At 45.2% G+C, this 26,872-nt stretch overlaps 1 protein-coding gene across 1 annotated transcript in view; it reads right to left on the minus strand.

Annotated features, from left to right (window-relative positions):
- Positions 1-23,350, minus strand: part of SLC7A8 (solute carrier family 7 member 8) — a gene marked incomplete at both ends in the record, with an annotated part of 64,403 nt that extends 41,053 nt beyond the window's left edge. The window contains 3 exons of the mRNA XM_080707491.1: positions 2,998-3,149; positions 4,506-4,710; positions 23,182-23,350. Coding sequence (XP_080563617.1) covers positions 2,998-3,149; positions 4,506-4,710; positions 23,182-23,332 — 508 coding nt within the window. The remainder of the gene's footprint in view (positions 1-2,997; positions 3,150-4,505; positions 4,711-23,181) is intronic.
- Between the last annotated feature and the right edge of the window lie 3,522 nt (positions 23,351-26,872).

A 26,872-nucleotide genomic window follows, 5' to 3' on the forward strand; every position in this document is an offset into this window, starting at 1 on the left:
TTCTTTTAGTGCTGGGGATTCAACCTTCAGCTGAGTACATGCTAGGTAAGCACTCTGCCACTGATCTCCATTGACCCCAAGCGTTCTTGGTTTATAGTGGGAGGGTAAGTGTGACCTCTTGTCTGGGACACTTCAGCAGCATCAGCAGAAAAAAGGAAGCCTTCTGTGTGCACAAGACCCTGAAACAGCAGCGGCACACGCCTGTGCTTCCCTTTCTCCCTGCTAGTCTCTGCTCCATCCTGCTAATGGCAAAACAACTCTTTCTGCATTCCCTCCCCTTCCTTCCTCCCCTCCCCCCAGCCCTGGATCCAGCTAGGAACCAAAGCGGCCCCACACCTGACACCCAGCCCACGGTTAGTGATCAACATGGTGGGACTCGATGCCCAGCGCTGTGTGAGGGCGTCCCATTCTCTCTCACACAGCCTACACCCTTTGGAGGCACAGGATTTTTTTTTTTTTCCAGTATGGAGGATGGAACCCAGGGGCATTTGACCTCTGAGCTACATACCCAGCCCTATATTTTATTCTTTATTTTTGAAACAGGGTCTCACTGAGTTGCAAAGGGCCTCACTAAGTAGCTGAGGCTGTCTGGGAACTGCGATCCTCCTGTCTCAGCCTCCCAAATGCTGGAATTACAAGCATGCGCCACCATGCCAGGCTTCACGGGTTTATAACTTACAACCTGTCTCACAGTGGAGCGGGATGGGTACCTGCCACGTGGTTTAACATCACACTTAATCAGAATGCATGGATTGAGGATGCAGGTTCAGGCAGCTGGTTCTGGGGCACGCACCCCACCCCTGGGAAAGATATGGACAAGATCATCCCTACCCTCAGCTAAATGTGTGTGTGGAAGAAGGTTTGGGAAGAAAGGGGCAAAGACACTGGGCGTGGAGGAGCACGTTTGTAATCCCAGCATCCAGGAAGCTGAGACCGGAGGATTGTGGTTCATGGACAGCCTCAGCTACTTAGCGAGGCCCTTCGCAACTCAGTGAGACTCTGTTTCGAAAATTAAAAAGACTAAAAAAATAGGGCTGGGGCTGTAGGTCAGAGGTACAGTGCTCTTGGGTTCTATCCCCAGTACTGCAAAAAAAAAGGGGGGAGCGCAAAGACAATTATAGAAGCATGGCCTCTGATGCACCCAAGTAGCTGCTTGAGAAGTTAGTGTTTGATTAAAGATTCAGAATACTCAAATCCATGGAGACCAGTGGCATCAGAGATCAGCACCCAGACTTCCTAGAGATATGGTGTGGAGAACTCTGTCAGGACTCTTTGCCTGTTCCCGTTCACAGGGATCACTCTCCTCTACCGCAACTGATCAACTCCTAACCGCAGGATCTGTCTATATGGCTTTCCCTTGGTTGATTATGGTACTAGGGATAGAACCCAAGGGCATTCTACCCCTGAGCTACACCCCCAGCCCTATTTTATTGTTTTTATTTTTATTTTATTTTATTTTTTTGGTGGTACTGGGAGTGGAACCCAGAGGCTTTCTACCTCCGGGCTATACTCCCAGACCTTATTTTATACTTTATTTGGAAACAGGGTCTCACTAAGTTGCTGAGAGCCTCACTAAGTAGCTGAGGATGGCTTTGAACCTGTGTGATCCTCCTGTCTCAGCCTCCCAAGCGTGGGGATTACAAGCGTGCGCCACCACCCGGCTTTTGTTTTTATTTTGAAACAAGGTCTCATTACATTGATGAAAGTCTCACTATTTGCTGAGGCCATCTTCAAACCCTTGATCCTTCTGTCTCAGCCTCTCAAATACTGGGATTACAAATGTGTGTCACTATGCCCTGCTAACTTTCCCTTTATCCAAAAAAAAAAAAAAAAAAATTCACCCAGGACCGGGACTAGGGACAAACTCTCCCCCACAAGAGGTTAGAAAGTGTAAGTTGGTAGCCAGGCATGACAGTGCACCCCACAATCCCAGTACTTGAGAGGCCGAGACAGAAGAGACAGAAATCGCGAGTAAGTTACTGAGATCCTATTTCAATATTAAAAAATGCAGCCGAGTGTGGTGGCGCACGCTTGTAATTCCAGAGCTTGGGAGGCAGAGACAGGAGGATTGCGCAGGTTCGAAGCCAGATGTGCTGGCTTAAGAGTCCCTGTTTCCAAATAAAAACAAAAACAAAAACAAAACAAACAAACAAAAATGTTAGTGATGAGTCGGGCGTGGTGGCACATGCTTGTAATCCCAGCATTCGGGAGGCTGAGGCCAGAGGATCACAGTTTTTGGACAGCCTCAGCTACTTAGTGAGGCCCTCCACAACTTAGTGAGACCCTGTTTCAAAATAAAGAATAAAAAATAGGGCAGGGGGTGTAGCTCGGAGGTCGAATGCCCCTGGGTTCCATCCCCAGACCCGCAAAAAAAAAAAAAAAAAAAAAAAAAAAGCGAGTGAAGTAGCTCAGGGTTAGAATGCTTCCTTAATACCACAAATAAAGAGAAAGAAAGAAAGAAAGAAAGAAAGAAAGAAAGAAAGAAAGAAAGAAAGAAAGAAAGGAAGAGTAACTTGGCGATCTGAAGTGGGCGTAGTCAGGACCTACTGCCATGAGCCAGACAGGTTGGCTCTCAGTGGCTGGGAGTAGCCAGGGGGACTGGAAAGAAAGGAGCATAGGCTGGACTCCACTCAGGGCCTGCCTCCATGGGTAAGCCATTTGCCTGGCTCTGTTTCCTTATCTGTTCTAGGAAAATGATTATACTGACTCACTTACCTCCTGGATTTGTCATGAGGCTCAAATGTAATACAGGTGAAAGTGCTTTTTTGAGGAACCCTGGCAGTGAAAATTACATGTGTCTGAGGAGCTGCTGGAGCCAGGTAATTTGTACACAAAATCCACTTATCCAAAACACACTTGTAGGACATGGATAGGCCAATAACTGGGGGGAGGGGGAGTCCCGGGAGGAGAGGAGAGGAAGGAGAGCCAGAGAGGTGGGCCAGCCTCTCAGGAGGCTGGAAGAGGCTGTCCGGAAGGCAAGGTCCAGACGACACTTACGTAAGCAGATGGCGGCCAGGAGTCGAAGGCCGGACTCTGGGGGGAAGCAGGTGGGGAAGAGCGGCTGCAACACGTAGTTGGAAAAGGTGAGGGCGATGACAGCTTGGTTGGTGGGGTAGATGACCAGCACGGCGATCCACAGCCTCAGGAACCTGAAGGAGTTAGAGGAGGGCGTGGCAGGGATCCTGAGCCATCAAAGGAGAACCCGGGCAAGTCCGCGGGCGAAAGCGAGCAAAGTTAAAGGCGCGTGTTTCCCTTTTTATTTTCAAGGAGGCTGAAGAGCCCAGATTCCACCCCCACCCCAAATGAGACACCCGGCCCTCTGCAATGGCAATACAATGGTTTAACAAGGAAGAAGAGGTAAGTTCTAACTGGCATCAGCACCAGTCGTGATGTCTCTCTCTTCTCTTTGCACCATCTCTCTTCTGCCCCTGCCCCCCCCCCCCCCCCCGCACCCAGTGGTTCAGTGGATCTTGGGTGGTCACTCTCATTGGTCAAAAGTAAAGGGCTTTGTTCTTGTGTTTGCTTTCCCCGGCAGCCTGTGGTCAGTGATCTCATATTATTTCTTCTCACTCATAGAATCCATGGAGATCAACATAGAGATTAAAATTATAACCTGGTTCCTTTGTCACTCTCAGGAGCTTTTTTTTCTTTTCTTTGTGAGTCTGGGGATGGAACCCAGGGGCATTTGACCTCCAAGCTACACTCCCTGCCCTATTTTTTATTCTTTATTTCGAAACAGGGTCTCATTAAGTTGCAGAGGGCCTCACTAAGTATCTGAGGCTGGCTGTGAACCGCGATCCTCCGGTCTCAACCTCCCGAATGCTGGGATTACAAGCGTGTGCCACCATGCCCGGCTTCTCAGGAGCTTTAATGGGACACAAGAACACTAGTAACACGACACAGAAGCAAAAAAGCAGCCCCCGTTTTCTTTCCTTCCTTCCTTTCTTTCTTTCTTTTTTTTTTTCTTTTTTTGGTGGTACTGGGGTTCCTGGAAGCCCTTCTTCCTCCGGGCTACACTCCCAGACCTATTTTATATTTTTGAAACAGGGTCTCTTACGCCAGCGTGGCTGGCTTCGAACCTGCGCGATCCTCCTGTCTCCGCCTCCCAAGCGCGGGGATTACAAGCGTGCGCCACCACGCCCGGCTCTTTCTTTCTTTCTTCTTTCATGGTACTGGGGATGGAACCCAGAGGCTTTTCTACCTCCAGGCCATACTCCCAGACCTATTTTATACTTTATTTGGAAACAGGGTCTCAATTAGTTGCTGAGAGCCTCACTAAGTAGCTGAGGCTGGCTTCAAACCTGCACAATCCTCCTGTCTCAGCCTCCTAAACGCTGGGATTACAAGTGTGCGCCACCACGCCCCGCTATCAAGCCCCTTTTCTAGCTCTTTTTGGCTCACTGGAGACTGGAACCTCCAGCCCGGCCTCCCTCCCATCTGGCTTCTTTCTGTCCCGTTTTTCTCCTTTTCCTCTAGACCACTGTGGCTTCCAAACATCAGCTTACCCAGCCAGTCCTCCGAAGATGTCCTTGACATAAGAGTAGTCACCTCCAGATTTGGGGATGGTGACACCCAGCTCAGCATAGCAGAGGGCTCCCACCGCCGTGATGATTCCTGTCACTATCCAAACGATGAGAGCAAGGCCCACAGAGCCAGCATTCTCCAGCACACCCTTTGGTGAGACAAAGATTCCGGAGCCGATGATGTTCCCTGTACAAGGCGCCAAGAGAGACAGTGAGGTCTGGACAGCGGGCAAGACACATTTGCAGGGTGGCCACATCTCTGACCTGATTCTTTTTTTTTTTCTTGCGGGTCTGGGGATGGAACCCAGGGGCATTTGACCTCCGAGCTACACCCCCTGCCCTATTTTTTTATTCTTTATTTTGAAACCGGGTCTCACTGAGTTGCAGAGGGCCTCACTAAGTAGCTGAGGCTGTCCGCGAACCACGATCCTCAGGTCTCAGCCTCCCGAATGCTGGGATGACAAGCGTGCGCCACCACGCCCGGCTTGACCTGATTCTAAAATGCCTCCAGGATGCACAAGTGATTTTCAGAAGCTGGATATGGTGGTACACATCCGTCATCCCAGTACTTGGGAGGCTGAGACAGAAGGATTGCCGGTTCAAAGACAGACTCAGCAAGTAGTGAGAGTCTCCTCAATCTAGTGAGACCCTGCTTCAAAAATAACATAAAAGCCGGGCGTGGTGGCACACGGTTGTAATCCCCGCGCTTGGGAGGCTGAGACAGGAGGATCCCACAGGTTCGAAGCCAGCCTCAGCTACTTAGTGAGGCTCTCAGCAACTTAGTGAGACCCTGTTTCCAAATAATATATATATTTTTAAAAAAAGGTCTGGGAGTATAGCCCAGAGGTGGAATGCCTCTGGGTTCCACCCCCAGTACCACCAAAAATAAATAAATAAATAAATAAATAAATAAATAAATAAATAAACAAACATAAAAACAGGACATGGCGGTGCACGCCTGTAATAATCCCAGTACTTGGGAGGCCGAGACAGGAGGATTGCAGGTTCAAGGCCAGCCTCAGCAACTTATCGAGACTCTTAGGAACCTAGTCAGACGCTGTTTCAAAAAAACAAAAAATTTAGCCGGGCGTGGTGGCACACGCTTGTAATCCCCGCGCTTGGGAGGCAGAAACAGGAGGATCGCGCAGGTTTGAAGCCAGCCTCAGCTACTAAGTGAGGCTCTCAGCAATGTAGTAAGACCATGTTTCCAAAGAAAATATAAAATAGGTCTGGGAGTATAGCCTGGAGTTAGAAAGCCTCTGGGTTCTACCCCTAGTACCACCTAAAAAAAAAAAAAAAAAAAAAAAAAAAAAACGAAAAAAAAAAAACGAAAAAAAAATATAATTTTCACATATTATAGAGGAGGAAACTGAGTCTTAGAGCTATCAAATGAGTTGTCTAAGTCCACATAGTAGTAAATGAAAGAAAAAATAATGAATCTCGGGACTCTGTAGCTGGGCTACACATGGTCCATCCAAGGTGACAAGGCTCTCAAGACCGGCTGAAAATGGCGGCCCTGGGAAGTGGGCTGCTCTCAGAGACGCTGTGTCAGCTAGAAAGATTAAGATCTGAGCCAAAGGGCAAAATCATTTGGAGTGGTCATACCCCATGACTGGAGGTTTTCAAAACCTGTGAGTGTGAATAGCACCCCTGGAGGCTGGCTTCTACCCCAGACACAACCACCACACCATTGGTGAAGAACATGAAATAATCCTAGAAACACAGTCCCAGTAGTCTGAGAGTGGTCTGTAGGAATACGATGCGCGCAAAGCCTCAGCACGTATCCTTCCAAAGCTCATTGCCCCCCACTGTGACCCTCTCCACAGCCTTCAGAATTCAGGAAGAGGAGGAAGGGCAGATATTTTTCTTTGTCTTACAAACCAAGAGACCAAGACACAGTGAGGTTAAGTGGCTTCCTCCAAATTTCACAGCTACTAGCTGGGCGTGGTGGTGCACGCTTGTAGTCCCCACGCTTGGGAGGCTAAGACAGGAGGATCGCGCGCAGGTTCGAAGCCAGCCTCAGCTACTTAGTGAGGTTCTCCGAACCTAGTGAGACCCTGTTTCCAAATAAAGTCTAAAAATAGCTTTGGGAGTATAGCCTGGAGGTAGAAAGCCCCCTGGGTTCCACCCCCAGGACCGCCAAAAAACACAAACAAAAAAATTCCACAGCTACTGACGGGTAAAATTGGATCTTGAAGTCAGTCTCCTGATGCTTAATCCAGTGCTCTTTCCACTAACCCACTTCTATTCCCATCTGCACAGAGCTGGTTTTCTGAGGTGAGGGCAGCGTCCGTAGGAAAGAGGGGACTCCTGGGCCCCATGTGTTGAGCAGGGGAGGAGTGGGGGCAGCTCCTAACATATTCTTCCCAAGTTTTCCTTTGTCTACTTTTTTTGTGGTACTAGTGACTGAACCTGAGGGTGTCCTACCTCTGAGCTATACCCACAGGCCTATTTTATTTTTTATTTTGAAATAGGATCTCACTACGTTGCTCAAGCTGGCCTCAAACCTATGATCCTTCTGTCTCCATCTCCTAAGTACTGGGATTACAAGTATGTGCCACCATGCCTGGCTCCCTTGTCTACTTTTTATGATTAAAGGTGATAATCAAGGTCCATTGGATGTGTGCTTTACAAACTTTCTCTGCATGTCCTGTCCAGCTGCACCGTTCAGTGCCTGAGGGGAGAAACAGAGGCTAAATGGATCCAGGTGGAAATACAAGCTGAAGTCTTACGAGGCTAGTGGGGTTTGACAGTGTTCTGGAGACACATTACCATCTCTCTTTAGTGATTTGGAACCAGTAAGGTGGAGAGTGCCTAACTCTATGCCCAGTCTCCAAACACTGGCTTTCAGATCTCTGATTCTTTATCTCAGTCTTACTGGTTGTCACTGCTTTTTAGCCCTCTGGACCTATTCCCTGTCCTCACTACGCATCTCACGAAGTGGACAGAATATTCTGCATCCTGGAGGAATAAAACATTATAAGCAAATAACCTCTTCTCTTCCCCTTTAACTGCAAGAGCTGGATGGCTTTTTGGAGCTGGGGATGTAGCTCAGTTGTGGAGCCCTTGCCTAGCATGCACAAGGCCCTGGGTTCAATCACCAGCACCATGAAATAAATTAATTAATTAATTAATTAGGTTTAGAAGTGTAAGTTCGGGGACTTAATTGAGGTTATGTTTGAGATCTGAAAGTCAGTGTTGGCAGTAAAGTCCTGTGGTAGAAATGAAAGGACGTCTTTCAGCCTTCCTTGCTCCTCACCCAGCCCCCATTTGTGCTCTGCATGTGTTGGCTTAGTGGAGACCAGAAGGCCTGCTTCTAGCTGGGTGGTGGCACACGCCTGTAATTCCAGGACTTGGGAGTCTGAGACAGGAGGATCACAGGTTCAAGGCCAGCCTCAGCAATTTAGGGAGACCCTCTCTCAAATGCACAGGCTTGTAGTTGCTGCGCTTGGGAGGTGGAGACAGGAGGATCGCACAGGTTCGAAGCCAGCCACGCTGGCTTAAGAGACCCTGTTTCCAAATCTTAAAAAGTATAAAATAGGTCTGGGAGTATAGCCCTGAGGTAGAAGGGTTTCCAGGAACCCCAGTACCATAAAAAAAAAAAAAACAAAAAAAACAGCAAACTAAAAGCTGGTTATGCATGCTAATAATCTCAGCATTCGGAGGTGGAGACAGGAGGATTGTGGTTCAAGGACAGCCTCAGCTACTTAGTGAGGTCCTTGGCAACTCAATGAGACCCTGTTTCAAAATAAAGAATAAAAAAAATAGGGCTGGGAGGTGCAGCTTGAAGGCAGAATACCCCTGGGTTGTATCCTCAGTATCACAGAAAAAAAGTTTAAACTTTAGTACACACACACACACACACACACACACACACACACACACACACACACGCCTGCTTCTGGTATCTCAGGACTCAGGACCCATTCACCCTGTCCAATGATTCTTTCCTGCCAAAACTAAATGTGCAGCTGTTTTCTGGAAGACACCAAGTGCTGGGAAATGAGGGAGCTAGCATCAGATATTGCTAATATTGCCTAAAGAGGAGAGTAAATTCCTTGCCTACCAGGACGTTATCAAAAGAGTGATCTGTAGAGAGCATTTCAAAGCCAGCCAGGAAGAAAGCAATAGAACTAGGGTTATAAAAACTAGTTCAAGGGGTTAGAAAAATAGTAAATACCAGAAGAAAACCAGGTTTTGACTTTGGTCTTTATGGTACTGAAAAAGGAGGGGGACTAGCTAGGTGTTTCTTAGAGCTGGGGGTGGCTGGAATGGCTGTCACAGGGGGATGAGGGGGTGGGGAGATGTTAAAAGATCTGACCTTTACAGGAATGAAGAGTCAGTGTTCCACTAAGGGCTCTTGAGAAACAAACAGCAGTAAGGGTCAAAAAGTTAGATTCAGTGAGCACTTCTCTTCTCTGTAACATTTCCAGAGCATCTGTGTGCTCTCCCTTGTTCTAGGTCACAGGAGTTTCTGGAAGATGGGATGTGCAAGGCTAGCCGCCCTCTGAGGGATCTGGCCCACTTCCTGCCTCCACTTATTCTTGGAGATTCCATGACTTCCCAAGGAACTTTTCACCTGAGTGATTGGGTGGATCCTGGTCGATTGGCATTGAGATAAAAAAAAATTTTGCTTTATAAAAGTTGCTCCCCCTCAAAAATATTCTTAATTTTGGCAAAATAAAATGACAAAAATAAATTTAATTAAGTGCTACTATAGACTAAAATGAGTCTCAGGAATAGGAAGGTGGTAGTTGATTCTAGAATGCCACTATCCTGGCATTCTAGAATGCCAGGATATCCACTATCTAGAAATTTTTTTTTATTCTAGAAAGCCACTATCTAGAAAACCAGAACATGAGAACACTTCCTCCACCTTAGTCACCTCTGGAACTTATGCAGGGAGGAGATTATTACTCACAGTACAGGTATGTTCTGGAGCTGGCAGAAAATTTACATTACATTTACTCAAAAGTAATATCTACTAGATACCATCTTTAGTGTGATTATTTGATTAGTATTTCTCTCTCTCTCTCTCCCTGCCCCATAAGTTCCAACAGTAGGAACTGTGTTGCTTTCTCTCATCTATGAAGTATCCCTTAGTAGACAGACAGTTCATGAATGTTTACTAAATAAGTGATATCTGACATAATTTATTGCATTTCCCTTTGGAACTTTTAAATGCTGTAGGAAAGTTGAGTGTGTATCACAGGCAAACAAGTAAAGCTACCCCCTTATTTCACTGCCCAGGGAAATAGACTGGCCATTATTATCACCTCCAATTTGCAGGAGAAAAAAGCAGGTCAACTACTATATCCCCATTTTCCAAATGGAGAGGGAGGTATTATTATCCTTATTTTATGGATGAAGAAAGACTCAGAATGGTAGCTACTTGTCTAAGTCCCAGGCTGAGTCAGTAGTCCTAGGATTGGGACTTAAGTTCTCTGCCACTGACTTGATCTTATTGCTCAAAATAAAGGATCTTCCCAATAGCCCTGGAGTAGCATTACATGCTCCACTCTATTGGCAATGGGAATGGTTCACAGAAGGCACTTCTTAAAGAATTTAAACATAAGCTGGGTATGGTAGCACACACCTGTAATCCTAGTACTTGAGAGGCTGAGATAGGAGGTTCACAGGTTCGAGGCCATCACGGTAAAAAGAAGAGAGAGAGAGAGCGAGAGCAAGAGGAAGGAAGGAAGGAAGGAAGGAAGGAAGGAAGGAAGGAAGGAAGAAGAAAGGGCTGGGGGTATAGATCAGAGATAGAATGCTCCTGGGTTCAATTCCCCAGGAGCACATACATACATACTCACACACACACACACACACACACACACACACACACACACACACACACTGGGACATAGATCTGACTCCTTCCTTCTATAGCAGTGCATGTTCAATGTGATTTGCAAAACATTCATGTCCGTTACTCTGCTTGGTTCCTATAACTGCTTTCTTAGGTATATGGGGCAGGTACCATCATTCCTATTTACACTTGTGACAAGAGGCTCAGAGAGGGGAAGAGACTTGATCAAAGTCACACACTGCACACGTGCAAGGCCTGGATGAGAGGCCAAGGACTTGGCCTCCTGCCCAGGGTTTCCTCCAGATTCCAGGCAGCCTCTGGTCCAGAAACTGCACGACAGGCACTTTAACTGGAGGGCTTCTAAACCTGGACGCTGTTCAAATGGGACTTTCTTGGAATGGCTTTGAAAAAGGAGAACTGGGGACCCTTTTGATGAGATATAGGAAGAAAACTGACTGTGGAGAGTTTTTTCCTCCATTGTTTTCCCTTTAGACTCATTGTCTACGCGGGTAGTTATACACGCGATGCACGCCTGTCCCGGAATGCCCAGGTACTCGAGGTCAGGGTTTTAGTCCTACTTCCTAGGTACTTGAGGTCAGGGTTTTAGTCCTACTTCCTAGGTACTCGAGGTCAGGGTTTTAGTCCTGCTTCCTAGGTACTCGAGGTCAGGGTTTTAGTCCTACTTCCTAGGTACTCAAGGTCAGGGTTTTAGTCCTGCTTCCATACATCCCAATTAACAAAGCAATCATCTTATCACTCAGATCTTCTTTAGAGAAAAACAGATTCTGGGATGCCTGGACAATGAGACCCAGCTTGGCCTGTTCTGTCAAAGGAAAGCCAAGCAAACCATTCCATTTGAAAGGGGCCAAATCATATATCAGTGGGCAAGTCTTCACTAGAAAAAGTGCTGGAATTGAAAAAATCCGCATTTGCCATGTGCATGTGCAACTCCCCACCTGCATGCCAATCCCCATGTGACTCCCATTAAAGCATTACTCACATCCAGGCCTGTCCACACTAGAATGCTGTGGCCATCAAAGTACGTCCTAGGGCCTGGAATTACAGACTTCTAATGCCCAACAGACCCTCAGATCCAAAAGGCTTTGGCTTCCCTTACTTATTCATGCTAGTCTTGAAGTCTAGCCACAGTTTCCTGCTGGGGCTTGGAGGTTCTGGCCATTTCAATGAGCTGCATCCCCAGCCCCAGTGCAGAGAAAGCTGAAGTGGGTCTGCTTTGTGCTGCTTTCATAGAGAGGCTGGGAGAATCTCAGAGCCTTTCAGGCCGGCGGGAACAGCGTGGCAGCAGGGCCTGGCATACGGGAGAGGCTTTGACCCTCATTTCAGGCCTGCGAGCTCAGCATGCCTCTCACCCTGCGTACACTTTCCCATCAGGACTGTCCAGCTACCTCAGGGGCGGGGCAGGTCAAGACTCCGACGCATGCCCTGCAGGGTTGCATATCCTGCAGATTAGAGACTTGGAAAGCACTACAGAACGCTACTGTTCTGGATTCCTTCCTGAAAAGGGCATTAGACTCAGAGCTGGAGGAAACCTTGCTTTGCCACTCACGAGCCATGTGACCTGAATTTTTCAGAGACTTCCTTCCTTCATGTACAGAATGGGAATAACCGCTCTTGGCTTGGCCTAACTCACAGGATTGTTGTGGGGACCAAGGAGATCACAGCCATGTGAGGCTCTTCAGAATGTATACACTGCTAACAAAGATAAGGAAACACCAGTATTTGAAGCAGTAGGGACAGACACCAGCCCTAGGAGAATCTAACAGGCTTGCTTTGGAGGTTTGGCTCCTAAATAGCACTCTGCAGCCAGAACCATAAAGCGTTCTGAGTCGTTTGTCTGCTTGTCTAGGTATAATTTTTAGATGCCACAGGTGGGCGGGCAGCAGGTAATTGCATCTCAGGAAGTATTTATTGAGTGCCCACTCTGTGCATGCTTGCTTTGGAAAGTAATTGGGAAGCACTTGTTCACACATGGTCTTTTAATGAAATAGAGGGAGTGAAGCCCCACTCACCAGCCACTGAAAGGCAGGTATTGTAGCCTGAGGGGCTCAGAGCACTCAGAGGCTTCAAATCCGCCCATTAAGAACTCACTTTTTGCCTCCAATGTTCCCCTGCCCGTCTGAAGAACCAGGCGGTGAGAGACTCTGCCTCCTTAACTGGCTTCCAGTCAGGGACAGTTTTGTTCCCCATCTCTAGAGACAGCTGGCAATGTTCAGAGACACTCTTGGTTTTCACAGTGGAGTGGGGATGCTACTAGCACCTAGTGCTTAGAAGCCTGGCCTATGAATTTTTTAAAATTTATTTTTATTTACTTATTTATTTATTTGCAGTACTGGGGATGGAACCCAGGGGCATTCTACTTTGGAGCTACACCCCTTGCCCGATTTTTTATTCTTTATTTTGAAACAGGGTCTCACTGAGTTGCAAAGAGTCTCACTAAGTAGATGGGGCTGTCCGTGAACCCGCGATCCTCCTCTCTTAGCCTCCCAATTTGTTTTGGGATTACAAACCCAGAGGGAAAAAAAATTTAAAGCTGTGCACAAAGCCAGGCGTGGTAGCACATGCCTATAATCCCAGTACTTGGGAGGCTGAGACAGGAAGATTGCAGGTTCGAGGACAGCCTCAGCAAATAATGAGACTCTCATTGACCTAGAGACCTTGTTTCAAAATAAAAATAAAATTTTGGCTGGGTATGGTGGCACATGTCTTTAATCCCAGTACTTGGGAAGCTGAGATAGGAGGAGTGTACGTTTGAGGACAGCCTCAGCAACTTAGTAAGACTTTCATTAACCTAGCAAGATCCTGTTTCCAAAGAAAGATAAAATAGGGCTGAAGGGCTGGGCGTGGTGGTGCACGCTTGTAATCCCCGCGCTTGGGAGGCGGAGGCAGGAGGTTCGCAGGGTGCGAAGCCAGCCACTTCCAACTGTCTTAAGAGGCCCTGTTTCCAAATTAAAAAAAAAAAAAAAAAAGTATAGAAATAGGTGCTGGGAGTGTAGCCCGGAGGTAGAAGGGTTTCCAGGAACCCAGTACCACCAAAAAAAAAAAAAAAAAAAAAAAAAAAGGGCTGAAGGTATAGCTCAGAAGTAAAATGCCCCCCAGCTTCAATCCCCAATGCCACAAAAATAAATAAATAAATAAATAAATATTAAATAAAATAAAATTGGGCTGGGGGTGTAGCTGGAAGGTAGAATTCCCCTGGTTTCGATCCAAAATACCAAATAAATAAATAAATAAATAAAAATAAAGCTTCACATAAAATGTATTACTTGTGAAAATACTTTTTAAAATTTTGAAACAGCATTTCACTAAGTTGCTGAGGGCCTTGCTAAATACTGAGGCTAGCCTCGGACCTGTGTCTTAGCCTTTCAAGTACTGGGATTACAGGTATGTATCATTGCACCTGGCTGGGAATAACCTATTTTTAAACTAAAACAAAAGTTATTGTGGTAAAAACACGTAATAAAACTTATCTTAGCCATTTTTTAAGTCTACCGTTCAATAGTATCAAGTATATGCACATTGTTGTGAAACAACCTCCAACAGTTGATTTGATTTTGACCGGCTGCTGTTATTCAGTAAATACTTTGCCAGCACTAAGCACTTACCCTGGGCTAGGCTGAATATGTAGGCCTGTGGAATGAGGTAGGACTCAGTGCCTGCTCTCAAGGAATTGTGTGAAGACACATGTACGCACACACAGCACTGTCAACGCCAGGAAGACTGGAAGCTGTGCAAGTGCGACTGCGGCGTATGACAAGATATCAGGGCTCAAAAGGCCACGGCAGGAGCTCAGAAAAAGCTTCCTGGAAGAGAGGACACGGGAGACCGCTGCTGCTGACTGACTGGCTGATTTGAGTCTCCAATCAACAGAAAAATGGACAGTTGGTTACTAATCAGATCAGACTCGGGCTGCACTGGTCAATGCAATCAGAGCAGCCTAAATGTCAGAGCCAGAACTGGTCAGGTGTGAGTTGGGGATGTTGGAGGATGAGCTCAGGGAGAGAAAGAAACTAATACTTACTGAACAGCCATCACAAAGTAAAGGCTTTTTTTTTTTCTTTTCTTTTCAATAATAGGGATGGAACCCAGGGGCATTCTACCTCCAAGCTACACCCCCAGCCCTATTTTTTATTCCTTATTTTGAAACAGGGTCTCACTGAGTTGCAAAGGGCCTCACTAAGTAGTTGAGGCTGTCATTGAACCACAGATACTCCGGTCTCAGCCTCCCTCCTGTCTCAGACTCCCAAATGCTGGGATTACAAACGTGCACTGCCACACCCGGCTAAGGGCTTTCTTTTAATACTCCACAAGAAACTCCCATTTTACAGATGAGAATTAACTTGTACAAGGATACAAAGACAAGTTTGCAAACTGAAGACTATCTCCAAAGATTACCCTCCTCTGACATATCACTGATGGGTCTCCCTCCTTTATAATACATGGGTGTGAATCATGGAAAAGTTAATCTTAAGCTTTTTTTTTTTCTGTCACCAGGTCCCAAACACCTCCTTAAGGCAGCCTAACCAGCCTACATTAGCTGCTTACCAACCACCTGCACAAAATTATACTCTATAAGAAGCAACTAAAGAATTTATGAGCCAGGCATGGTGGTACATGCCTATAATCCTAGAACTTGGGAGACTGAGACAGAAGGACCATAGGTTTGAGTTCAGTCTCAGCAACTAAGCAAGACCCTCAACAACTCAGCAATACCCCGTTTCAAAATAAAAAATAAAATAGGCTGGGGGTAGAGCTCAGAGGTAGAATACCCCTGGGTTCAGCTCCCAGGACCAAGAAAAAAAATTATTCATTCCATAGTTGTACAAGCAGGACATAGATGAGAAAAGGATGCTGATAATTCTGCAGCAGCTGAACTCTGAGCAGTCTGCTTTCACAGTGTGCAGCTGGGTATGAGGTTGCCTGGTACATCTTCAGGCATGTTGTGAAACCTTCTCCCCAGAGGTGACGTCACTGCTGATGCCCAGGATATTTAAAGCAGGGAACAAACCAATGGGAAAACTTGTGACGGTGACAAAGGATGAGAGATGAGATGCGATCGATAAAGCTGTTCAGCTCAAACTTCACTCATTCTATAAATAAAACGGCTTAAAATAGACGAGGGATTATTTTACTTCTTAAAAATAAAACTCATCACCGCTCAGCACAAGGCCTAGCATGTAATGTGTTCAATATGTGTTTATTAGACTATGGAACAATCCCCAATCTTAGGAGCAACATCCTCCACCTTTGTTCCAAGTTGCAGCCTGCAGTTTGCTGTTTCCAGATCTCCAGGGAGAAGAGACCAAGGTGGGAGTGATTCTCTGTGGACATGTTCTAGGAGAGGGATAAGGGCTGGTCCTTGCTCTGTACAGTCAACACTGAGTTAAAAATCGAGAGTGGGGGTTGGGGTGTAGCTTAGTGATAGAGACATGCCTGTCCAGCATGAGCCAGGCCCTAGGTTTGATCCCCCACATCACACACACACACACACACACACACACACACACACACAGCCGGGCGTGCTGGGCACGCTTGTAATCCTAGTACTCAGGAAGCTAAGATAGGAGGATCACAGGTTCACTGCCAGCCTCAGCTACTTAGTGAGACTCTGTGTCAAAATAAAGAATAAAAATAGGGCTGGGGTATAGCTTGGAGGTAGAATGTCCCTGGGGTCAATCCCAGTTCTGAAAAAAAAAAAAAAAAAGAGAGAGCTGTTTGCTCCTGAATGGTTCTTGTTTTCTTTCCTTCCTTTTCTTTCTTCATCTCTTTCTCCCTTGCTCATAGTACTGGAGATTAAACCCAGAGAGTCCTCACACATACTAGGCAAGTGCTCCAGCACTGAGCTATATTCTTACCCCCCCCCACTCCTTTCTTAGAGGCACTGGTGATTGAATCCAGGGGTTAGGGGATTTATCTCTGAGCAACACCTCCAGCCTGCTTGCTTACTTGCCTGCTTGCCTCCTTCCTTCCTCCTTTCTTTCTTTCTTTCTTTCTTTCTTTCTTTCTTTCTTTTCTTTTCTTTTCTTTTCCTTCTTTTTCTTTCCTCCTTCCTTCCTTCCTTTCATGTGGTACTGAACCCAGGGACATTCTATCTCCAAGCTGTACCCCCAGCTCTATTTCATTTTTTTTATTTTGAAACAAAGTCTTGCTAGTGTGATGAGTCTCACTCTTTGCTAAGGCAGTCATTGAACCAATGATTCTCCGGTTTCAACTCCTAAGTACTAGGATTACAGGGGCGTGCCACCGTGCCCAGCTTCCTTTTTTTTTTTTTTTTTTCTTTTCTTTTTTGGTGGTTCTGGGGATAGAACCAGGGGCATTTGACCTCTGACCTACAACACCCCCCAGCCCTATTTTGTATTTTTATTTTGAAACAGGGTTTCACTAAATCGCAGAGGGCCTCACTAAGTAGCTGAGGCTGTCCATAAACTGTGATCCTTTGGTCTCAGCCTCTCGAATGCTGGGATTACAAACGTGCGCCACCACGCCCGGTGCCCACCTTCCTTTTCTTAATTTTGAAGACATGTTCTTGCTAAATTGCCCAGGTTGGCTTCAAACTTGTGACCCTCCTGCCTCAGCCTTCTGAGCAGCTGCGCTACTCAGCGATGACAGGTGTGTCCATTGCTCCAGGCAGGTTCTTGTTTTTCTATAAATCAGAATCTTCTTCTTGAATAACTTGCTCCTGGCTGCTTTTCTAGATCTGCCCCTCGCCCCAACAGTGAGAGCAATAAACTCCTGAGGCAGTTTTTGTAAGCAGCTGTGCCGCTGGGCGAGCCCTCGGAGGAAAGCTTGGTAGCCAGGCAACTTTGAGAAGTTCCAACCACTAAGCCCGGCACCTCCGCCTACAACTAGTCAGCCGATTTAATTCAGAAAAGTTGTGTATGTAGTGATGGCCTAAGAAGTTCATTTAATCAGCGTACAGGGTGTTTTTATTGTATTTATTTTCTAAATAAAACGGACTGCTGTGTTCTATCTCTTGGACACAACTTTTTACCTGTTGGATTCTTATTTTCTTTTCCAGACTCAAAGCAACTCCTGCTAGTCATTCATTTCCCGTAATTCTGCGCTTTGAGGGAACCTATGTAGTCCTGGCAGTAACAGTTCAACCAAACTGCTCCTGGACTAATCCTATTTCCATAGGACTCTTGTCAGGATTAAGTAATATATATATATATATGCAAAGAGCTTATAGCACAGGAACTTGCGTAAGGAAGTATTAGCATTTAGTAAGAGCTCAATAAATACTATTTGTCTGTGTATGTTTGTGGTTCTAGGGATTGAACCCAGGGGCATTTTACCTCTGAGCTATGCCCCAGCCCTACTTGATTGATTGATTGATTGATTGATTGCAGTTCTGGGGATTGAACCCAGGGGCATTCTACCTCCAAGTGACACCTCCAGCCCTATTTTTTATTCTTTTTTTGTTTTGTTTTTGCGGGTCTGGGGATGGAACCAGGGGCATTTGACCTCTGAGCTAGACCCCCTGCTCTATATTTTATTCTTTATTTTGAAACAGGGTCTCACTAAGTTGCAAATGGCCTCACTAAGAGGCTGAGGCTGGCCGCAAACCGCGATCCTCCGGTCTCAGCCTCCCAAATGCTGGGATGACAAGCGTGCGCCACCACGCTTGGCTTTTCATTTTTTATACTGAAACAAGGTCTTGTTAAATTGCTTAGCTGGCCTTGAACCTTCGATCCTCCTGTATCAGCCTCCCAAAATCTGGAATTACAAGTGTAATTCCAAGTGTTCCACCATGCCTAGCCTCAGGACATAATTTATTTATTAATTTTTTTGGCACCAAGGATTGAATGGAGGAACTCATACCTGCTAAGTACATGCTCTACACTCCCAATCAAGAATTTGTTTTTGCGGTGCTAGGGATTTCTAGGAAAGCCCTTTACTGCTAAGTTATACCCCCAGCCCCAAGACAACAATATGTGCTCAGGGAAATACCAATTTAGTCATTATTCTTTGTGTGTATGTGCATGGGGGGAGGGTACTGAACCCAGGAGGCATTCTACCACTGAGCTGCAGCCTTAGCCCTTTTAATTATAATAATAATTATTATTATTACTATTATTGTTTTGCTACTATTATTTTGTGTATGTGGTACTGGGGATGGAACCCAGGGGCCTTCATTCTCAGGGGCCTTCATTCTCCAGGATATACCCCCGGACCTGTTTTATTTTTCATTTGAAACAGGGTGCACTAAGTTGCTGAGGCTGAGACTGGCTTTGAACCTGTGATCCTCCTGTCTCAGCCTCCCAAGTACTAGAATTACAAGCATGCACCACCATGCCCAACTTTTTTATTTTTTAAGGTTTTTTTTTTAGTGTGTGTGTGTGTGTGTGTGTGTGTGTGTGTGTGTGTGAATGTGTTTATAGAGGACTGAACCCAGAGGTTGTTCTACCTCCTTTCTTTTCTTTTCTTTTTTTTTTTTTTTTTTTGTGTGTGTGTGTGGTACTGGGGGTGGAACCCAGAGGCTTTCTACCTCTGGGCTATATATCCCAGACCTATTTTATTTGGAAACAGGGTCTCACTAAGTTGCTGAGAGCCTCACTAAGTAGCTGAGGCTGGCTTCGAACCTGCGCGATCCTCCTGTCTCAGCCTCCCAAGCGCGGGATTACAAGCGTGCGCCACCACGCCTGGCTACTTCCTTTATTTTGAAAGAGGGGTCTTACTAGGTTGATGAGTCTCAGTGCTTGCTGAAGTTGTTCTCGAACCTATGATCCTCTGGTCTTACTCTCCCAGGCATGCACCACCACGCCTGGCTCTTATTTAAGATTTTGGAAGCTAGGCGTGGTGGTGCATGCTTGTAATCCCAGCATTCGGGAAACAGGAGGATCACAGTTCAAGGACAGCCTCAGCTACTTAGGCCCTTTGCAACTCAGTGAGAACCGGTTTCAAAATAAAGAATAAAAAATAGGGCTAGGAGAGTGTAGCTCAGAGGTAGAATGTCCCTGGATTCCATCTCCAGTAAAAAAAAAAAAAAAAAAAAAAAAAAAAAAAAAAAAAAGATTTCACAACACCTCTTACTAAATTAAGGAGACTAGCTTTGAACTTGGAATCCTTCTGTCTCAGCCTCCCAAGTACTAGGATTACAGCTATGGGCCATTACTGTAGGCTAGTCATTATCCTTTTACTTACAAAGTATCCTAGAATTATCTTCTCAACTTCATCTTTCCTCAAACTCTTCAAGAAGCTTCTTAATCTGTTTACCCATAAGAACCTTTCTCTCCTTGAGCCTCCAGTCATGGATCTAACTTTGCCCTTCCCTAGTTCTTACACAACTAAGCTCCGCCATTAATTCTCAGTTGTTTAATGCAAATCTAATCAGATTATAAATAACTATAGGGCATGAGTCTTCTGAAGGTCATTTGAATTTCCACAGTACCTGACATTCTGCTATTCTTATCTTCACTTATCCAAGATGATTGTGAATACAATTTATGAGCATGTATGAGGGTAGTTTTCTTAATCAACTGAGTAGTCCGGAATGATGGCACACGCTTGTAATCCCAGTACTTAGGAGGCCGAGGCAGGAGGATCACAGGTTTGCAGCCAGCCTCAGCTTACTTAGTGAGGCCCTCCACAACTTAGTGAGATCCTGTTTCAAAATAGGGAATAAAAAGTAGCGCTGGCAGTGCAGCTTGGAGGTACAATGTCCCTAGGCTCCATCCCCAGTAACTAAAAGTAAAGGAACAAATGATAAATAAATAAATTGACTACAGAGTGGACCGATTTGGGGCAAATGCTCCTTTCCATGTCATCTGATTCACTTAGGAAATTTCCTGTATCTTTTTGCCTTACAATTCTCTTTGTTCCATAGTGTTTACACTGAATAGCAGATCTAGTTCTATTTTTGCATTTGGTCTTGGAAAAACTTGAATTGCTCCTTCCAGTTGGAAACCCCTCCAGAAGAGGACAAGGCAGCTCCTCAGCACAGCTCAGCAGCCACGCAGGAGGGGAAGCAGAAAGGATCTGTCCCTGCGTCATCCTCCAGGGGAAATAAGTGTGTGTGGGGGGATACTGAGAACTAAACCCAGCGGCATTCTACCTCCAAGCTACATCTTCAGACCTACTTTATTTCTTATTTGAAAACAGGGTCTTACTAAGTTCCTGAGAGCCTCACTAAACTACTGAGGCTGTTCTTGAACCTGCGTTCCCTGACTCAGCCTTCCATGTGCTAGGATTACAGACATGTGCCTCCATGCCTGGCTGTAAGGGGGAAATTTGTTTCTTATCCTAGTTTGAATGGAGGCAGGGCTACTGATTCACTCTACAAGAGTTTGTGTACTTTGTAAAAACACCCTGATTCTCTTCACATCACATACTATATTTGAAAACCCTGCACCAGAGTCGTTTGTTACTGCAACGTCACTGTGGGGAGCTTAGGAACTATTTCACGTTGAAGCACTATCTATGAGGTCACGGACAGATCAGTAGCAACGTTCATCCCACTGAAATTGTATTTAGTATACCTGAACACTCCCGTTTCTTTATAGTTTCAGAAAAAAAAAATGCTAAAGAGCAAAAACTTCAGTACATAGGAAAATACCCTCTACCTGTGAATAATTGTACTTATAAAAGGATGGGTGAGCCGGGCGATGTGGCGCACACTTGTAATCCCCACGCTTGGGAGGCTGAGACAGGAGGATCACACAGGTTCGAAGCCAGCCTCAGCTACTTAGTGAGGCTCTCAGAAACTTAGTGAGACCCTGTTTCCAAATAAAATACAAAATAGGTCTGGGAGTATAGCCTGGAGGTAAAAAAAGCCTCTGGGTTCTGTCCCAAGTACCACACACACACACACACAAAAAAAAAAAAAAAAAAAAAAGATTGTGTGTGTGTGTGTGTGTGTGTGTGTGTGTGTATTTGAGAGTGTGTGCATCCGTGCACTCACAGTTGTATATGAATCAGAGCCTTCCCAAGAGAGGAAAGTGCTTAATCCTATCAACCAAATTGATGAAAAAGGTAACAGGCTCTGGGCTATTTATAGACCTTAAATTGGCATGTGCTGTACATATTGAGTACCTGGTTGATCTCATTTTACAGAGCAATTGAGATAAAGTGAAGGAGAGGTAAAAAATGTAATGAGAAAAGGTAACGAGAGGTTCAGACCATGACTGCATTTTTTAAAAAATGTTTCATTTTTTATAACTGTTGATTGCTAAAAAGCCTTCCAGAAGCAGAGAAATAGAAAAAGTGGGATTCCATTTTGAAAAGGGATTGGAGACAGCATGATCGCTGAAGGCTGGGTGGAGAGGCGAGGAGGATTATCTGAATACTGCACTGATTTTATTTGACTTCAAGGGCGTTCTCCAGTGTCACTGTTGCTTGGCTGCCCAAGCATCTCTGAGCTACGCATGGAGCAGGGTGTTGTCCAGAGAAGCTGGCTTATAGGCACCAGGACACCGTAAGCCTTCACAAAGGAACTCTAGAGAGAGACGATACATAAACATCTGGGCCTGACCTTTCTGCACCCTTTTTCCCTGGAAAGAAGGTAAAGCTCTCCACCAAAGATGGCAGACAAAACTCACTCTCTGAAATAAGGGCAGGAAGGAATCATTGCCTGTCAGCCATCTCCATGGCTTTGCTGGAAAGAGGAGGCTGTGCTATATAGAAACAGCTGTATTTGTGACCCCCTACCTTACAGAGTACCACTGGAAGGGATGGAAGGGAATATCAACAGGTCCGGCCGGCACTGGCACCCTTGGGGCCACCTGGGCCCTTCACGTTCAGAACCTCCAAGCTAGGGTAAATATATGACCCATCAGTTCCTCCTCCACTTCACCTTCTAGTTACTCCAGATTCCCTCTGAGAACCTATAGGGTGGGTGTTAAAGAGATAGGTGGATTCCACTACGCAACAAGAGAAAGTGCAAAGGTTTTTTTTTTTCCGTGTGTGTGTGTGTGTGTGTGTGTGTGTGTGTGTGTGTGTGTTAGTTACTAAGGATTGAACCCAGGAGCATTCTACCTCCATGCTACACCCTCAGCCCTATTTTACTCTTTATTTTTAAACAGGGTCTCACTAAATTGCAGAAGGCCTCACCAATTGCTGAGGCTGACTGAACTTGTGATCCTTCTTCTCTCAGCCTCCCAAGTGCCAGGATTACAAGTGTGTGTGAGCATGCCCTGCTGTATTTTATTTTTTTATCTTGAAACAGAGTTGCACTAGGTTGCTGAGAGTCTTGCTAAACTGTGAGGTTGGTATGGAACCTGCATCCTCCTCTCTCTGCCTCCCAAATGCAGGGATTATGCAAAGTGTCCATTCAGAGGGGAACATAACCAGGCCCCTTTTGCTTTCCATAACTTCCTAGTCTGTGAAATGGGAGTAACGTCCCTGTCACATCTACCTGACACAGTCAAAGTGCTGCACTGGGTGGAAGCACTTTTATAAAAGGTCAAGGCATTATTCTTGTTGCTGCTATTTTTACTACACATTCCATAGTTTCACATAACACAAAACACCAAAATATCTAGGAGATAGTGCTTCAGCCTTCTGAGGCTGGCTGCATAAAGCTAGCTAAAAATCCAGGTGAAGACGGTGGAGACCTCTATTTTTAACAAGCTCCCGGGGAATGCTGCGACGCATGATCAGCCAGGCTTGTGACCCCTATTCGCTTCATTCTATGTACACAACTATTTCTAGTGTCCACAGACTAACAGCACTTCCCAAATCCCAAACTTGACCCGTGGAGGGGGGTATAGCACAGGTGACTAGCAATGCTTTCCTAAGAGTTGGAAGCCAAAATGAGAGCTTTAGGGGCTAGATCCCACAGGGGTACCCCAGAGAGCGGAAGGGTCGGCAGGTGGGAGAAGGAATTGGACTCACCTACAATGATACCGCAAGCGCTGACCAATCCGATCTCCTTCTTCAGGGCCACTCCGCCCCCTCCGGAACCCGCCTCCGCGCTGGCCTTGGGCTCGCTCGCACCTGGCTGGTTCTTTCCAGCGTTGTTTCGGTGCCTGGCTTCTTTTTCCATCTTTGTCAGTAGGATTCCAACCTCCAAAAGCTATCTTTCTAAATGCAAATGCGTACGTGTGCAAATATATATATTTTATAAATATATACGTGCGCAAATATATATATATGTATATATGTATGTATGTATGTATGTATGTATGTATAGTGAGAGAGAGCCTTTCAAATTAAAATGCCAGCATCTACCCTCTCAAAAAGACAAGCAGGAAAAACGGAAAACGGAAAATATTCCTACTTTGTATCGACACTTTTTTTTTTCCTGCTCACAACAAGGACCGTGTTGTTCCAAGAAAAAAAGGAATGGGGAGGGGGAACGTACTATATATATAAAAATATAAAAATAGAACTGTACCAGCGACTCCAGCTGGAATTCTCTTGAAAGGGGTATATCTTCAGAAACCAGGATGGTTCTGCTCTGTGTACCAGGCAGTGGCTTGGCTTCAAAAAGAAAATCTGGATTTCCCTTCAGTTCTCCCCTTAATAAAACAGAGATCGCCTTTACCTCCCCTTAGTCTTTTCCTGTGGTTAGGAGAAAAGAAGTTTTCATTCACTGCAGTGGGGAAAAGGGCAATCCTCAGGTACTTTCTTCTCTTTCAGAAAAACACCGCCGTGGACCTGGCCGGCTCGTTCTCGATCTGTCGTCCACCTGCTGTGGCTTTCCTTGCCCTCGCGCCCTCCGCCCCGGCTCCCCCGGCCTCGCTCAGGGCGCGGGCTGCTCCATCGCTCGGGCTCCGGGCGAGTGGTTCCTCCGCACGCGAATGTGCTTCCCTTTTAGCCACGGGTTTTATTTGCCGAGCGAGGCTCCTCCCCCACCTCCCGCTCCTCTCCATCCTCAGCGCTATCTCCTCCCTCTCTTCAATTTAAATATCAGCACCGAGCCCCCAAAGACATCGGATTAAAGAAAACGGATTAAAACATTTCTCTTTGTAATCGGCTCTTTCTCCATCTTCTTCCCTCTAACTAAGTGGGAGCAAAATCCTTTCTCGCCGGGAAACTGGTTTGCTAGGATTGCATTACAGGTCGCCCGGCTTTATAAATAAAGGAACAGTTGTGCAGATACTTTTAATGCCATCAGAAATAAACTGGCCAAGGCATTAAGACATTTAGGTCTGGATCATTTAAGGAGATAGGAGAGAAGGTTGTTAGGCCGTCCTCTTCTTAAAAATAGAGGAATCCACGGGCGGGGAGGGGGGGGGAGGAGGATGGAAGGGATTCAGAATAAAATAAGTTTTTTTTAGTGCCGTTTTGAGTTATGAAGAGTTTCGAGGAAACAAGATCACCAGGAAGAGGTGGTAGCTTTTCTGTCCACAGCTCTTCTTGAGGGCTGAATGAAACAAAAGATACTGTTCTGACCCTGGCCTCACAACTTCTAATATTTTTGCATCTATAGGTTATTTGAAAAGCAGATGGGGGAATTATCAGCACCCCACTGCTCACGAAGCAGATTTATGGGTGCTGAGAGATGACTAGCTTACTACCGTGTCGATACTGTACCTCTGTTCCCTGATGAATTCACTCAGAAATTGCAGCCTGACAAGTAAGAGTGACGTCTGTTTCTAATTGTAAACTGGAAAAAGGCAGCTTGAAGCAGATACCACCATACGCTTGAAGTTATTTTATTTTAATTAATTAATTTATTTTTGTGTGTCTGGGGATGGAACCCAGGGCCATTCGACCTCTGAGCTACACCCCTGCCCCATTTTTTATTCTTTATTTTGAAACAGGGTCTCTCTAAATTGTGGAGAGCCTCACTAAGTAGCTGATGAACTGCAATCACGCGGTCTGGTCTTAGCCTCCTGAATGCTGGGATTACAAGCGGGTGCCACCACTCCGGGCTTAAAGTTATTTTAAATCTTATTTAATATACTATGCAAAATTATTTTATTTATTATTTATTTATTTATTTATTTATTTATTTATTTATTTTTGTGGTGCTGGGGTTCCTGGAAGCCCTTCTACCTCTGGGCTACACTCCCAGACCCATTTAATACTTTTTTTTTTTTTTTTTTTAAACAGGGTCTCTTAAGCAAGCGCAGCTGGCTTTGAACACCACCACGCCCGGTGCAAAATTATTTTAAAGTGGGTCTAAAGCTAGGTGTGGTGGCTCAAGACTGTAATACCAGTACTTGGAAGGTTGAGACAGGAGAATCACAGGTTTGAAGCCAGTCTTAGCAACTTAGTGAGATCCTGTTTATTTATTTATTTATTTTTATTTTTTTGGTGGTACTGGGAGTGGAACCCAGAGGCTTTCTACCTCCGGGCTACACTACCAGACCTATTTTTATATTTTTATTTGGCAACAGGGTCTCACTAAGTTGCCGAGAGCCTCACTAAGTAACTGAGGCTGGCTTCGAACCCGTGCGATCCTCCTGTCTCAGCCTCCCAAGCGCGGGGATTACAAGCATGCGCCACCACGCCCGGCTTCCTGTTCTTTTTTTTTTTTTAAATGGGATTGAAGGTATAGTTCAGAGGTAGCATGCCCCTTATTTCCATCACCAGTAAAACACACACACACACACACACACACACACACACACACACACACACAAAGTGGGTCTAAAAAATAAAATTCCCCAAAATGACTTCTGACTACAGAATATGTTCCAAAAGAGTTGGGGGTTTTGGGAAAATAAATATTTAATTCTTTAGGTTGGGGTTGGATGCGTTATGTACCAAAAGCTTTCCAAATGGGTTAAAGTCCAATTAGCAATCTTTTCAGTCTGCTCCTTTGATCACTCAGCAAGTATTAAGAGGTTTCAAAGGTTGACTTGCAACCCCTTCTCCTTCTTCTGCTGGTTCAAGATATAACAAATTGAAAACCTCAGCAAAAAAAAAAAAAAGGTGGTGTATAAAGGATTTTCAACAAAAAGAACAGACGACAAGGCAGAGATATATAGCACAAAACTCCACAGGAGGGAATGAGTCACGGAAAATGAAAAGGAGGAAAAAAAGAAAGAAAGAAATGAAATTGCCTCTGGCTTTTTCTAACAACCTTAGAAAGCACTGAGAGAAAATTTGGTGGATTCATATTTAGAAAATTGTATTTGAAGACTTCTGCTCAGATTTCAGCAGCAAGGGATAAAACAAATAATCTTTCTGCTTCTCAAACGTGAGTTCTTTCAGTAACGTTTTATAGTTGGAACTTAGATGGTTTAGACTTCATATATGATAAAATATGAAGGTGATGAATTTGAGGCTTGTCAAAATGAGTGCAAGTTGGACAACAGGACGGTAAGCTTTAGACCTTTCAACTAATGAATTATATAAAGCTGAGGGTACTTATGGGATCAAATACATTCTTGGGACATTGTGTAACACTAAATTGGAAAGGGTTGTTGGAGATTAATATATACTTGGAATGTATATAGGCTTGACAGTCTATTAATTATGCAATGTAAAAGCTAGAAAGGAATCTCAGCTCCTTTAAAGGGACCATTATTTAGATTATGTGCCTCTCTTTAGGTTGGAATCTTTTTGTGTCATAAACTCTCAATGTGTCAAAATTCCATGTGACTAACATTGAACCTAAGAGAGAAAGAAA

This window comes from Muscardinus avellanarius, assembly GCF_963383645.1.
Source record: "Muscardinus avellanarius genome assembly, chromosome: 12".
Taxonomy (NCBI): Eukaryota; Metazoa; Chordata; class Mammalia; order Rodentia; family Gliridae; genus Muscardinus; species Muscardinus avellanarius.